The following is a 14978-nucleotide window of genomic DNA, read 5'->3' as shown; positions in this document are numbered from 1 at the left end:
GGTTTGATCCCTGGGTGGGGAAGATCCCCTGGAGAAAGAAATGGCAACCCATTCCAGTATTCTTGCCTGGATAATTCCATGGACAGAGGAGCCTGGCAGGCTACACAGTCCATGGGGTCGCAAAGAGTAGGACACGACTGAGTGACTAACACTTTCCATCACTGAGGAACAGATCTCCAAAGGGACCTACCTGGCCCCTCAAGTCTTCACCTTCCATGATGCCTTGATTCTCTTCAGGTCCTCGTCAGGGTCTTACTGGGTTTCTTGTCACAGTGCCTTGGTGGACTTCAGACTCTCCACACTACCCCCCCCCCCCACCTCACACTTATTCAACAAATTTTTAAGGAGATCTAATAATATGATGCAAAGAGCCGACTCATTGGAAAAGACCCTGATGCTGGGAAAGATAGAGGGCAGGAGGAGAAGGGGATGACAGAGGATGAGATAGGTGGATGGCATCACTGACTCGATGGACATGAATCTGAACAAATTCCAGGAGATATTGAAGGACAGGGAAGCCTGGGTGTGCTGCAGTCCATGGGGTTGCAAAGAGCTGGACATGACTTAGCAACTGAACAACAGCAATGTATGCCAGCCACTGTGCTACGCTTTGGGAACACAGTGATGATTCCATATAATCCCATGACTGCAGTTGTGGTCGCTGCCTTCCGGAACCCACAGTTTTATGGGGGAGACTGGCCAGCAGGCAGTTACAACTGCAATAAGCCTCTGATGAGAGCAGGCTCAACTATGTACATATCAGCTTCCTGGGCACTGTCCTCTGCCCTGAGCCTCCAAGTTTTTGCTCCCTGGGTCTGGAATGACTTCTGTCTGGCTCACTCTTACCTGGTGACAGTCTATCAGGGTCTGAGAGACTCCAAGCTGTCCTCTCTCCAAAGCTTTTCCTAATACCTCTACTCCAAATGAGTCTCTTCTTTGCTACCTTCTTCTTGCCTCTTTCTTGAACACTTATTATATGTTTGTGTACTAAGTCGCTTCAGCTGTATCCAGCTCTGTGGCCCCATGGGCTGTAGCCCGCCAGGCTCCTCTGTCCATGGCATTCTCCAGGCAAGAATACTGGTGTTGCCATGCCTTCCTCCAGGGGATCTTCCCAACCCAGGAATCAAACCCGCATCTCCTATGTCTCCTGCATTGGCAGGTGGGTTCTTTACCACTAACACCAACTGGGAAGCCCTATTATAAGCACAACACAGATTATCTTCAAGTTTGTTCAGCATATTTGTCTCTACCTGGAGACTGACATTATCAAAGGCAGGAGTCACATGTTCTCTGCAGCGTCTAGCACAAGCATTATGAATAGTTGGCATCTGATTTGTGTTGTTTTAAATCTAACGTTGCACAGTCTCAAGAATCTATAGGAAAGAATGTTTGAATTCCAAGTATCTTTCTTGGAATTCTGCGCCCTTGTCCAGGGGGTTGCACGGTTCCAGAAATTTCTGTGCCCTTCTCCAGGGGCTCTTCCTGACCCAGGGATCGAACCTGAGTCTCTTGCATCTCCTGCATTGGCAGGTGAGTTCTTTGGCTAGTTCTTCCAACTAGCACCACCTGGGAAGTCCTTCCAAGTGTCAGAAGAGCCTAAATATGATGGATAAACATATTTGGCACCCTGTAAGAACTGCATTTTATGTTGAAAGTTGCTAGGGTTGATGAATCATTGTCAGAAGAACTGCACCTTTATTTTGGACAAGATCCACTTTATAACTAAAATGCATTATCCCAGTTTCTAGCATACGGCTTTGCAGATACCCAGCCTGTGGCTCTTTGATAATCTTCCCAGTAGAACAGTCAACAAATCCCCACCCATATCGGTTTTTTTCTCTACAGAGTGAAGCTAATGGAGCAAAGAAAAATCCCCAATTATTTCCTCATCTTCCTTTTACCCCACCCTGGGCTTCTAAGAGATAGCAAGGTCTACAACACTTGGCAGTGTCATGTCTCCCAGAAATAATGCTGACATTCATTCCCCATGTCAAACATTTATGGAGGAAGAGCAACAAAGAACACAAGAGACCTATGGGAGTTTGTTCCTTCAGTCTGAATCTTAAAATGTAGAAGTTGCTCCTGTGTCTAAGCTGTGCTGTTCTGATGGGGCTAATCAGTTTGTGAAATGGATCCCTTTATGAAGTTAAAGTTCTAAGAAACAGAAGGAAAATGAAGTGTTTAAGGAACAATATGGTGTTGCAAAAGAAGTTTGAAAAAAGACTCTAAGTGGCTGTCAATGAATCTCTCAGTCTGTTTTTCTGGGAATGTCTTAACTTCTTTTTTGAAAGATAGTTTTTCTGTATATAGACTTCTTTGTTGACCATCTTTTTCATTCAGTACTTGGAATATTTCATCTCAATGCCCTCTAGCATCCTTGATTTATGATGAGAAGTCAGCTTTTAATCTTATTGATGATTCCCTGTAAGTGATGAGTCATTTCTTTCTGCTTTCAAGATTTTCTCATTGTCTTTGCCTTTTGACACTTCTACAAGGATATGGTTAGGTGTGGGTCTCACTGAGTTTATAGTATTTTGAGTTTTTTTAAGCTTCTCAGATATATAAGAGTTTTCATCAGATTTGGGATGCTTTTGGCCACTAATTCTTCAGATGTATTTTCTTTTTTTTTTTTTTTTTTATTATTATATATATATTTTTTTTTATTTTTTAAATTTTATTTTATTTTTAAACTTTACATAATTGTATTAGTTTTGACAAATATCAAAATGAATCCACCACAGGTATACATGTGTTCCCCATCCTGAACCCTCCTCCCTCCTCCCTCCCCATACCATCCCTCTGGATCGTCCCAGTGCACTAGCCCCAAGCATCCAGTATCGTGGATCGAACCTGGACTGGCAACTCGTTTCTTACATGATATTTTACATGTTACAATGTCATTCTCCCAAATCTTCCCACCCTCTCCCTCTCCCACAGAGTCCATAAGACTGTTCTATACATCAGTGTCTCTTTTGCTGTCTCGTACACAGGGTTATTGTTACCATCTTTCTAAATTCCATATATATGCGTTAGAATACTGTATTTATGTTTTTCCTTCTGGCTTACTTCACTCTGTATAATAGGCTCCAGTTTCATCCACCTCATTAGAACTGATTCAAATGTATTCTTTTTAATGGCTGAGTAATACTCCATTGTGTATATGTACCACAGCTTTCTTATCCATTCATCTGCTGATGGACATCTAGGTTGCTTCCATGTCTTGGCTATTATAAACAGTGCTGCGATGAACATTGGGGTACACGTGTCTCTTTCCCTTCTGGTTTCCTCAGTGTGTATGCCCAGCAGTGGGGTTGCTGGATCATAAGGCAGTTCTATTTCCAGTTTTTTAAGGAATCTCCACACTGTTCTCCATAGTGGCTGTACTAGTTTGCATTCCCACCAACAGTGTAAGAGGGTTCCCTTTTCTCCACACCCTCTCCAGCATTTATTATTTGTAGACTTTTGGATCGCAGCCATTCTGACTGGTGTGAAATGGTACCTCATAGTGGTTTTGATTTGCATTTCTCTGATAATGAGTGATGTTGAGCATCTTTTCATGTGTTTGTTAGCCATCTGTATGTCTTTTTTGGAGAAATGTCTATTTAGTTCTTTGGCCAATTTTTTGATTGGGTCGTTTATTTTTCTGGAGTTGAGCTGTAGGAGTTGCTTGTATATTTTTGAGATTAGTTGTTTGTCGGTTGCTTCATTTGCTATTATTTTCTCCCATTCTGAAGGCTGTCTTTTCACCTTGCTAATAGTTTCCTTTGATGTGCAGAAGCTTTTAAGGTTAATTAGGTCCCATTTGTTTATTTTTGTTTTTATTTCCAATATTCTGGGAGGTGGGTCATAGAGGATCCTGCTGTGATGTATGTCGGAGAGTGTTTTGCCTATGTTCTCCTCTAGGAGTTTTATAGTTTCTGGTCTTACGTTGAGATCTTTAATCCATTTTGAGTTTATTTTTGTGTATGGTGTTAGAAAGTGGTCTAGTTTCATTCTTTTACAAGTGGTTGACCAGATTTCCCAGCACCACTTGTTAAAGAGATTGTCTTTAATCCATTGTATATTCTTGCCTCCTTTGTCGAAGATAAGGTGTCCATATGTGCGTGGATTTATCTCTGGGCTTTCTATTTTATTCCATTGATCAGTATTTCTGTCTTTGTGCCAGTACCATACTGTCTTGATAACTGTGGCTTTGTAGTAGAGCCTGAAGTCAGGTAGGTTGATTCCTCCAGTTCCATTCTTCTTTCTCAAGATCGCTTTGGCTATTCGAGGTTTTTTGTATTTCCATACAAATTGTGAAATTATTTGTTCTAGCTCCGTGAAGAATACTGTTGGTAGCTTGATAGGGATTGCGTTGAATCTATAAATTGCTTTGGGTAGTATACTCATTTTCACTATATTGATTCTTCCAATCCATGAACATGGTATATTTCTCCATCTATTAGTGTCCTCTTTGATTTCTTTCACCAGTGTTTTATAGTTTTCTATATATAGGTCTTTAGTTTCTTTAGGTAGATATATTCCTAAGTATTTTATTCTTTCCGTTGCAATGGTGAATGGAATTGTTTCCTTAATTTCTCTTTCTGTTTTCTCATTATTAGTGTATAGGAATGCAAGGGATTTCTGTGTGTTGATTTTATATCCTGCAACTTTACTGTAGTCATTGATTATTTCTAGTAATTTTCTGGTGGACTCTTTAGGGTTTTCTATGTAGAGGATCATGTCATCTGCAAATAGTGAGAGTTTTACTTCTTCTTTTCCAATTTGGATTCCTTTGATTTCTTTTTCTGCTCTGATTGCTGTGGCCAAAACTTCCAAAACTATGTTGAATAGTAATGGTGAAAGTGGGCACCCTTGTCTTGTTCCTGACTTTAGAGGAAATGCTTTCAATTTTTCACCATTGAGGATAATGTTTGCAGTGGGTTTGTCATATATAGCTTTTATTATGTTGAGGTATGTTCCTTCTATTCCTGCTTTCTGGAGAGTTTTTATCATAAATGGATGTTGAATTTTGTCAAAGGCTTTCTCTGCATCTATTGAGATAATCATATGGTTTTTATTTTTCAATTTGTTAATGTGGTGTATTACATTGACTGATTTGCGGATATTGAAGAATCCTTGCATCCCTGGGATAAAGCCCACTTGATCATGGTGTATGATCTTTTTAATGTGTTGTTGGATTCTGATTGCTAGAATTTTGTTAAGGATTTTTGCATCTATGTTCATCAGTGATATTGGCCTGTAGTTTTCTTTTTTTGTGGGATCTTTGTCAGGTTTTGGTATTAGGGTGATGGTGGCCTCATAGAATGAGTTTGGAAGTTTACCTTCCTCTGCAATTTTCTGGAAGAGTTTGAGCAGGATAGGTGTTAGCTCTTCTCTAAATTTTTGGTAGAATTCAGCTGTGAAGCCGTCTGGACCGGGGCTTTTGTTTGCTGGAAGATTTTTGATTACAGTTTCAATTTCCATGCTTGTGATGGGTCTGTTAAGATTTTCTATTTCTTCCTGGTCCAGTTTTGGAAAGTTGTACTTTTCTAAGAATTTGTCCATTTCTTCCACGTTGTCCATTTTATTGGCATATAATTGTTGATAGTAGTCTCTTATGATCCTTTGTATTTCTGTGTTGTCTGTTGTGATCTCTCCATTTTCGTTTCTAATTTTGTTGATTTGATTTTTCTCCCTTTGTTTCTTGATGAGTCTGGCTAATGGTTTGTCAATTTTATTTATCCTTTCAAAGAACCAGCTTTTGGTTTTGTTGATTTTTGCTATGGTCTCTTTTGTTTCTTTTGCATTTATTTCTGCTCTAATTTTTAAGATTTCTTTCCTTCTACTAACCCTGGGGTTCTTCATTTCTTCCTTTTCTAGTTGCTTTAGGTGTAGAGTAAGGTTATTTATTTGACTTTTTTCTTGTTTCTTGAGGTGTGCCTGTATTGCTATGAACTTTCCCCTTAGGACTGCTTTTACCGTGTCCCACAGGTTTTGGGTTGTTGAGTTTTCATTTTCATTCGTTTCTATGCAAATTTTGATTTCTTTTTTGATTTCTTCTGTGATTTGTTGGTTATTCAGCAGCGTGTTGTTCAGCCTCCATATGTTGGAATTTTTAATAGTTTTTCTCCTGTAATTGAGATCTAATCTTACTGCATTGTGGTCAGAAAAAATGCTTGGAATGATTTCTATCTTTTTGAATTTACCAAGGCTAGCTTTATGGCCCAGGATGTGATCTATTCTGGAGAAGGTTCCATGTGCGCTTGAGAAAAAGGTGAAATTCATTGTTTTGGGATGAAATGACCTATAGATATCAATTAGGTCTAACTGGTCTATTGTATCGTTTAAAGTTTGTGTTTCCTTGTTAATTTTCTGTTTAGTTGATCTATCCATAGGTGTAAGTGGGGTATTAAGGTCTCCCACTATTATTGTGTTATTGTTAATTTCTCCTTTCATACTTGTTAGCAGTTGTCTTACGTACTGTGGTGCTCCCGTGTTGGGTGCATATATATTTATAATTGTTATATCTTCTTCTTGGATTGATCCTTTGATCATTATGTAGTGACCTTCTTTGTCTCTTTTCACAGCCTTTGTTTTAAAGTCTATTTTATCTGATATGAGTATTGCTACTCCTGCTTTCTTTTGGTCCCTATTTGCATGGAAAATCTTTTTCCAGCCCTTCACTTTCAGTCTGTATGTGTCCCCTGTTTTGAGGTGGGTCTCTTGTAGACAACATATGTAGGGGTCTTGTTTTTGTATCCATTCAGCCAGTCTTTGTCTTTTGGTTGGGGCATTCAACCCATTTACGTTTAAGGTAATTACTGATAAGTATGTTCCCGTTGCCATTTACTTTATTGTTTTGGGTTCGAGTTTATACACCGTTTTTGTGTTTCCTGTCTAGAGAATATCCTTTAGTATTTGTTGGAGAGCTGGTTTGGTGGTGCAGAATTCTCTCAGCTTTTGCTTGTCTGAAAAGCTTTTGATTTCTCCTTCATACTTGAATGAGATCCTTGCTGGGTACAATAATCTGGGCTGTAGGTTATTTTCTTTCATCATTTTAAGTATGTCTTGCCATTCCCTCCTGGCTTGAAGAGTTTCTATTGAAAGATCAGCTGTTATCCTTATGGGAATTCCCTTGTGTGTTATTTGTTGTTTTTCCCTTGCTGCTTTTAATATTTGTTCTTTGTGTTTGATCTTTGTTAATTTGATTAATATGTGTCTTGGGGTGTTTCGCCTTGGGTTTATCCTGTTTGGTACTCTCTGGGTTTCTTGGACTTGGGTGATTATTTCCTTCCCCATTTTAGGGAAGTTTTCCACTATTATCTCCTCAAGTATTTTCTCATGGTCTTTCTTTTTGTCTTCTTCTTCTGGAACCCCTATGATTCGAATGTTGTAGCGTTTAATATTGTCCTGGAGGTCTCTGAGATTGTCCTCATTTCTTTTAATTCGTTTTTCTTTTATCCTCTCTGATTCATTTATTTCTACCATTCTATCTTCTAATTCACTAATCCTGTCTTCTGCCTCTGTTATTCTACTATTTGTTGCCTCCAGAGTGTTTTTAATTTCACTTATTGCATTATTCATTATATATTGACTCTTTTTTATTTCTTCTAGGTCCTTGTTAAACCTTTCTTGCATCTTCTCAATCCTTGTCTCCAGGCTATTTATCTGTGATTCCATTTTAGTTTCAAGATTTTGGATCAATTTCACTATCATTATTCGGAATTCTTTATCAGGTAGATTCCCTATCTCTTCCTCTTTTGTTTGGTTTGGTGGGCATTTATCCTGTTCCTTTATCTGCTGAGTATTCCTCTGTCTCTTCATCTTGTTTAAATTGCTGAGTTTGGGGTGTCCTTTCTGTATTCTGGCAGTTTGTGGAGTTCTCTTTATTGTGGTGTTTCCTCGCTGTGTGTGGGTTTGTACAGGTGGCTTGTCAAGGTTTCCTGGTTAGGGAAGCTTGTGTCGGTGTTCTGGTGGGTGGAGCTGTATTTCTTCTCTCTCCTTTCGAAGAGTTGGGTTGCTTTTCTGGGTGCCTGATGTCCTCTGCCGGCATTCAGAAGTTGTTTTGTGGAATTTACTCGACGTTTAAATGCTCTTTTGATGAATTTGTGGGGGAGAAAGTGTTCTCCCCGTCCTACTCCTCCGCCATCTTGGCTCCTCCCCCCAGATGTATTTTCTACCTCTCCTTCTGGAACTCCAATTACATGTATGTTGGTATGTTTGATGGTGTCCCACCATCTTTGAAGCTCTGTATGTTCTTCCTTATTCTTTTCTTTTAATTTCTCAGCCTGCGTAATCTCTCTTCAGGTTTATTCTTCTTCATGGGGCTTGCTCTGAGCCCCTTGAGTAAGTTTTCCATTTTATTTGTTATTATGTAGTTATTGGTGACTCAGTGGTAAAGAATCTGCCTGCAATGCAGGAGACCTGGGTTCGATCCCTGGGTTGGGAAGAGCCCCTGGAGGAGAGCATGGCAACCCACTCCAGTGTTCTTGCCTGGAGAATCCCATGGACCGAGGAGCCTACAGGGCTACAGTCCACGGGCTCGCAAAGAGTCGGACATGACCCAGTGATAGAACACGGGCACTGTGCTGTCCATTAGATCCCTGCAGCTTGTTCATCTTGTGGAGTTACAATGTTAGTGATATATTACAGGATTAGTCATTTTCTCTTTGGGAACACTGATTTAAAATGTTGTGTTCTCAGACAGAGAGAACAGACTTGTGGTTGCAAAGGTAAAAGGGGGGCAGGGGGAGGGATGGATTGGGAGTTTGAAATTAACAGAGGTAAACTATTATATCTAGAATGCATAAACAACAAGGTCCTACTGTATAGCACAGGGAACTATATTCAATATCCTGTGGTAAACCATAATGGGAAAGAATATGAAAAAAATGGATTATATATGTGTGTGTGTGCATGTGTGTGTGTGTATGAATCATCTTGCTGTACAGCAGAAATTCACACAACATTGTAAATCAACTTACTTAATATAGGTTATCACAGAATATGAAGCGTAGTTGATTTACAATATTGTGTGAATTTCTGCTGTACAACAAAGTGATTCGTATATATAAATGTATATATATATAAACACATGCTTTCTTTTTCATATTCTTCCCCATTATGGTAAATTAACTATACTCCAATAAAATTATCTTTTAAAATAAACATAATTAAAATTAATAAAACTATACTTAAAAAGTAAAATGTATTAAATGTTGTTTTCCAAGTATTATTGCATTTTTTCTTTTTGCAATGGAAACCTTACTGATACACTGGCCAGACTTGTTTGTCTAGCTGTCTCACTGCCATCTAAGGGCATCCCATCTTTGGGTGCAGTTAAAGGACATTATAATGAATGGGGCTCAACCAGGCCAAAATCTCAATTCCATTGGGATAAGCCATAAAAGGTTAACTTAGCATAAGCAATTTAGGGAGAAAGTGAAATATGATAGCTGTCATTTGAATAGGCTAATATGGATCATTAATCTAATCTAAGAGCTAATGTTTCTGAATATGCACATTCCTTTTCTACTTAGCAAATCAACTTCCTCTAGAGTTGATAATCAACTCATTCTCTTTTGGTGTTTCTTTCATGAGTGTTTCATCTTCAGGAGCACCGTACCCTTTATGATGAGAGCTGTGGGCTCTACTCTCTAAGTGGACAAGATCAAAGAGCTCATTTCCTTATATTTCATGTATCATTAAAGTAGGTGTTGTTTCATCAGGAATGACTCACCAAAGTAGAACTATTCGATCTCTTCTGAATGATTTTCCAGTTTGGAATTATGCTTTATTTCATAACGAGTGGCCGGAGTGAATGATTGTTTCAAGGATGCCTCATTTCTCCATCTCAGCCAGCAGACACACACTCATTGTTCAAAACACTGAGCTTTTCACTTCTTCTTTTGAATATAGACCATTTATGAAACAGCTGCCCCCAATGCTGCCCTGATAACTGTTTGGAAGCGCAGCATCATTTATGTTGGCAATACCATTGCTCTGGGTCAGGCTACAAAATAGCCAAAGAAACACATTTGTCTTCTCTCAGGTTCTAGTGGAAGTGAACTTTGGGCTGTAAATGCTTCTAGCGAAGGCTCTCTTTCCCTAGAAGAGATCTCAATGGGAAAATTTACTCTTCAGTGTATTTGTTTTCTGACGGGGATTTTTGGCACGAGCATTTATAAAGTGGTCCATGGTGGCTCAGACAGTAAAGCGTCTGTCTACAATGCGGGAGACCTGGGTTCCATCCCTGTGTCGGGAAGATCCGCTGGAGAAGGAAATGGCAATGCACTCCAGTACTATTGCCTGGAAAATCCCATGGACAGAGAAGCCTGGTAGGCTACAGTCCATGGGGTCGCAAAAACTCGGACATGACTGAGCGACTTCACTTTCCTTTCCTTTCCATGGTGGATCTCCATAATGGCACATAATGCATGCAAAATACTTGCCTGATCTGGCAGAGGTATTTTTATGTTTGGCAGCTACTTTTAGGATCCATCGGGAACACTGCTAGAACAATCCGTTTCTCTTTTGTATTAGTAAAATACACAAGGATTTTGATGCTAAATTCCAGATCTATTCTAATTTGGCCCCTCCTTCAGTGTAGTTGCAAAAAGTGGCCACTAATCAAATCCTTAGCTTTTAGTATTAAATTTACCAGGGGCTTCCCTGGTGCTCAGATGGTCAAGAATCTGCCTGCAATGGAGGAGACCTGGGTTGGATCCCTGGGTTGGGAATGGACATGAGTCTGAGCAAACTCCTCAAGATAGGACAGAGGAGATAGGAAATGACAGAGGAGCCTGGCATGCTGCAGTTCATGGGGTCACAAAGAGTTGGACACCACTTAGCAACTGAACAACAAGTATTAAATTTATAAATTAATTTAGGAAGTCTAAAATTTTACAATATTGAGTTTCACATCCAGGAAAATTGTTTTTATTTACGACTTGCTTATTAAGCCTTGCATAAAGTTTTATTACTTTTTCAAAAATTTTTATTACTTTTTCAAAAATTTCTGGTGCACCTCTTTTTCATAGCTTCTACTTATTATGTTTATCATTTTGAATGGATTTTTAAATTAAAATTTCTATTTGGTGGTAGCAGTATATAGAAAAACTATTGATTTCTCTGTTTTTACCCTGTATGTAACTATTTGGGCAATCACTCTTATTAGTTCTAAAAGTTTTCAGTTGATTTTGTCTTCTAGCGAATTAATTGTATAATCTATAAATACTCAAAGTTTCTCTCTTTCTTCAGAATATTTATATTCTCTATTTCTTTTTTCGTTTCCAATTTCATTAGCTATGATCTCCAGAAAAATTATAAATAATAGAAGCTTATTGGGCCTACATCTTTCTCCTTATCAACTTTTAAAATTGCAGACAATATTAGAGCAAATTTTTTTAATTTAATAACGAAAGAAACAAAATCACCCTGAATCCCACACAAAACAAACTTCAAAAATTACTTAAAAAACACAGACATAGAAAACAAACTTATGGTTACCAGAGGGGAAAGAGGGGAGGAGGGATAAATTAGGAGTTTAGGATTAAAATATACAAACTGCTGTGTATAAAATAGATTTAAAAAAAAAACCAAGGTCCTACTGTATAGCACAAGGAACTATATTCAGTATCTTGTAATAGTGTATAAAGAAGAATATATAACTAAACCACTTTGCTGTACACCTAAAACTAACACAACATTGTAAATCAGCTATATTTCAATAAAAAAATTTTAATTACTAAAACAATTGTTTTTATGTGTACAGAAAGGGTAAGGAAGGCTATACAGGAAGTTGCTATGGGTAGTTCTTCCAGGGGAGTGGAATTCTGGAGCAGGAACAAGGGGAGACCCACTTTCTGCTCTGTGCACTTCTGGATAGCTTGGCTTTTTGAGAAGTACAATTTCTGCTTTTATAATTTTAAAATGCATCTTGGGAAATAGTCTTACGGTATAATGTATGTAAGACTTGTCTTTGGATATCAAGATTTAGAGATGTGCACATGTTAACGTCTAAAATTTAAGTTTTGTTCACTGTTAAGTCTCAACTAAATGAGAAAAGATTAAACAGATGATAGAAAGATGGATAGAGATATTGATAGAGTTATAGGCAGACACCCATTTGCCATTTGCCATTAGTAGAAAATCCAAAAAAAAAAGGACAATCTTGTTTGTAGGACATATATTAAGCTAACCTTAAAAGTGCATTCCAGTATACAGTAGGTGCAAATACTGTTTGCTTCCACTTATGTGAGATACCTAGAATAGTCAAATTCATAGTCAGATGCCAGGGTAGATGCCAGGGGCTTCGGCTGTAGAGGGGAGGGGGGATCAAGGGATGGGGAGGGAGGGAGTGGGGATGGGGAGCTAGTGTTTACTGGGGACAGAGTTTCAGTTTAGGAAGGTGAAACATTCGGGGACGGATGATGGTGAGAGTTGCCCAACAATGTGAATATACTTAGTGCCACTGAAGTGCACAGTTAAATATGGTTGAATCGTGCATTTTATATATTATGTGACTTTTACCACAATAAAAAATAAAATAGAAGATGGCATAGAAGAGAAATGAGTACAAAGGGAAAGCTCACAAATTACAACCGGGAAGAATTCCAGGGCAGGCATGGCAGCTACACGATGCCCCCTAGGATGTCTAGGAGAATGTGATTGAGGACATTATTTCATGGGCTGAAGGAATTATAATTGCTCTCAATGATTTCCCATCAAAAGCTTTCTTCCCAGACCCCACGGGGGATGCACGGGAGGGCATCTGTGTTACTCGAGCCAGTATGTAGGGTGGCAATGGCAGTCGGAACTTGCCCTGTCTTACTCCCGGCTGCACGGTGGAACAGGACTCGACGCATACTCTCCGTTGTTCTCCTCCAGGATTTCCAATGAGCACTCCCCCAAACTCCAGATCCGGAGTCACAGTTACCTGAGGGCGGTCAGTGAGGTCTCCATCAACCGAAGCCTCGACAGCCTTGACCCTGCGGGACTGCTCACGTCCCCGAAGTTCCGCTCCAGGAACGAGAGCTACATGCGCGCCATGAGCACCATCAGCCAGGTGAGCCCCGCGGCCATGGGCACTGAACTGCACGGGGGAGCTGGGGAAACCCAGGGGGTGTGACGCGAGGAGGCTGACATCCCCCGAGTGATGCTGGTGGGTCGGGCAGGGGCCCAGTCTAAATGCTGCCTGTGACTGGTCACAGCCGGCGCTGGGGACCAACAGTCCTACCAGCAGCAGAGGGGTCCTTGGGCAGCTGGGGTAAAGCACGTGGGGGCAGTCCTTGAGGAAACTCTCTAGCAGTCAGCCTGCACCGGCACATTTATCATTAAGGAGCTGATGGATGAGGCTTCAGTTGCAAAGACATTTGAAGGATGGAAGGTCAGGGTGGACGTCATTGGCAAAACCTAGGCAGTGTCTAATCCTAAAAGTATTAAGCAAGTCATCAAACAGGAACAAAGGTTGGGAAATGAGATGTGATCTGTTTATTCCAGCTGGGTCCTAGGTGAATATTGTGTCTTGGTTGTAAGACAAGTCTACTTCTAAGAACTGGTACCCAGAATTAGGGATGAAGACTCAGTAAAGTTGACTTAATACTGCATCTGAAATACTCAGCTAAAGCTTCTCAGTGCCTCCAGAGCATATGGGAGGGCTGCCTCAACCCAAGGGAGGGTTAAACCTAGGACTCCTGGAGGGTGGACACTGCAGCTTTCAGGGGCCAGGAGCAGGAGGCGCCGCTTCTGGAGGACAAAAAAAGGATGTTTTGGGGTTTTTTGGAAATAATGTTTAGGAGTTCTAAATTTAATTTTTATCACAGTTTTTTTTAAATAAGCACCATACTTGGGACTTCCTTGGTGGTCCAGGGTTAAGAATCCACCTGCCAATGCAGGGGACACGGGTTCAATCCCTGGTTGAAGGGCAACTAAGCCCATGCGCCCAGACTACTGAGCCCAAGAGCCGCAACTACTGAAACTCAAGTACCTAGAGTCTGTGCTCCGCAAGAGAAGCCACCACAATGAGAAGCCCAAGCACGGCAACTAGAGAGCAGCCCCCACTTGCTGAAATCCGTGAACAGCAACGAAGACCCAGGGCAGACAAAAATTAATTAATTATTTTAAAAAGCACTATACTATTAACTCAGCTAATATTATTGAGCAAAACACTGGGCTAGATTCTGCAAGTTATTCAGTGGTGAATAATGCCTCATTCCTGCTCCCCCAAAGTTTATAGTTTAATGGAGATTATACCAAAAAATAAATAACAAATGTTATTTACTTGAACACCAGAAAAACACTGAGATAGGCAGGACAAGAATTGGCCATAAGAGCCAACTTTACTGGGTCAGGCACTGTGCCAACTGCTTTATATGTTCATAATATTAATCCTTATAAACACCCTGTAAGATATGTAAGTAACCAAAAGTTAAATGGGACTTTGTGGTCATGAAATTGTCAAAAAGATACCCAAGAGAATAAAAAAAAAAAAAAAGTGTTCAGTGCCCAGGATTCTAAAGAGAGTGCTTCTAGGCATGGGGTCTAGGAATGTACATTTTAACAGATATTCCAGGTGATTCTAATAAATAATGTATTAATAAAGAAGTATTTATTAAAGTAGTATATATCTGAACTTTGAAAAATGCTGGCCTAAAGCAGTTACCGCTAGCACCACATTGGAAGCCCCAAAGCATATGCAAGCAATAGTGTGTGGTTGGAGTTCAGAATACTTGTAGCCACAGCAGTGGGCAATCTGTTCTGAATTTTGTCTTAGAGGCATCTTTCGTGCACAGCCTTCCATGCAGGGCCAGGGGACTGGACCTTATTCATTAGGAGGGAGACTGACTGAAGATTAATTAAAACTTCAGCTTTTATGCAGGCAAAACAGACAATCAGAACTTTGATGAAGGATAGTTAATCCAACCACCCCCAAAAAAAAATTTAATTGTAGGAAAATTGGAGAGAATGAGAAAGAGCCTGAAGAGGCAGAGAGGCTA

At 39.8% G+C, this 14978-nt stretch overlaps 1 protein-coding gene across 7 annotated transcripts in view; it reads left to right on the top strand.

Moving 5' to 3' along the window:
- DLGAP1 (DLG associated protein 1) overlaps positions 1–14978 on the top strand; it is a 788387-nt gene that overhangs the window by 623659 nt on the left and 149750 nt on the right. For all 7 annotated transcript variants that reach the window (XM_027526317.1, XM_027526318.1, XM_027526319.1 and 4 more), the window contains one exon: positions 12871–13048. In XM_027526317.1, coding sequence (XP_027382118.1) covers positions 12871–13048 — 178 coding nt within the window. The remainder of the gene's footprint in view (positions 1–12870; positions 13049–14978) is intronic.

Source organism: Bos indicus x Bos taurus, chromosome 24 (assembly GCF_003369695.1).
Source record: "Bos indicus x Bos taurus breed Angus x Brahman F1 hybrid chromosome 24, Bos_hybrid_MaternalHap_v2.0, whole genome shotgun sequence".
In the NCBI taxonomy this organism is placed as follows: domain Eukaryota; kingdom Metazoa; phylum Chordata; class Mammalia; order Artiodactyla; family Bovidae; genus Bos; species Bos indicus x Bos taurus.
This window is presented reverse-complemented; position numbering and strand designations above follow the sequence as displayed.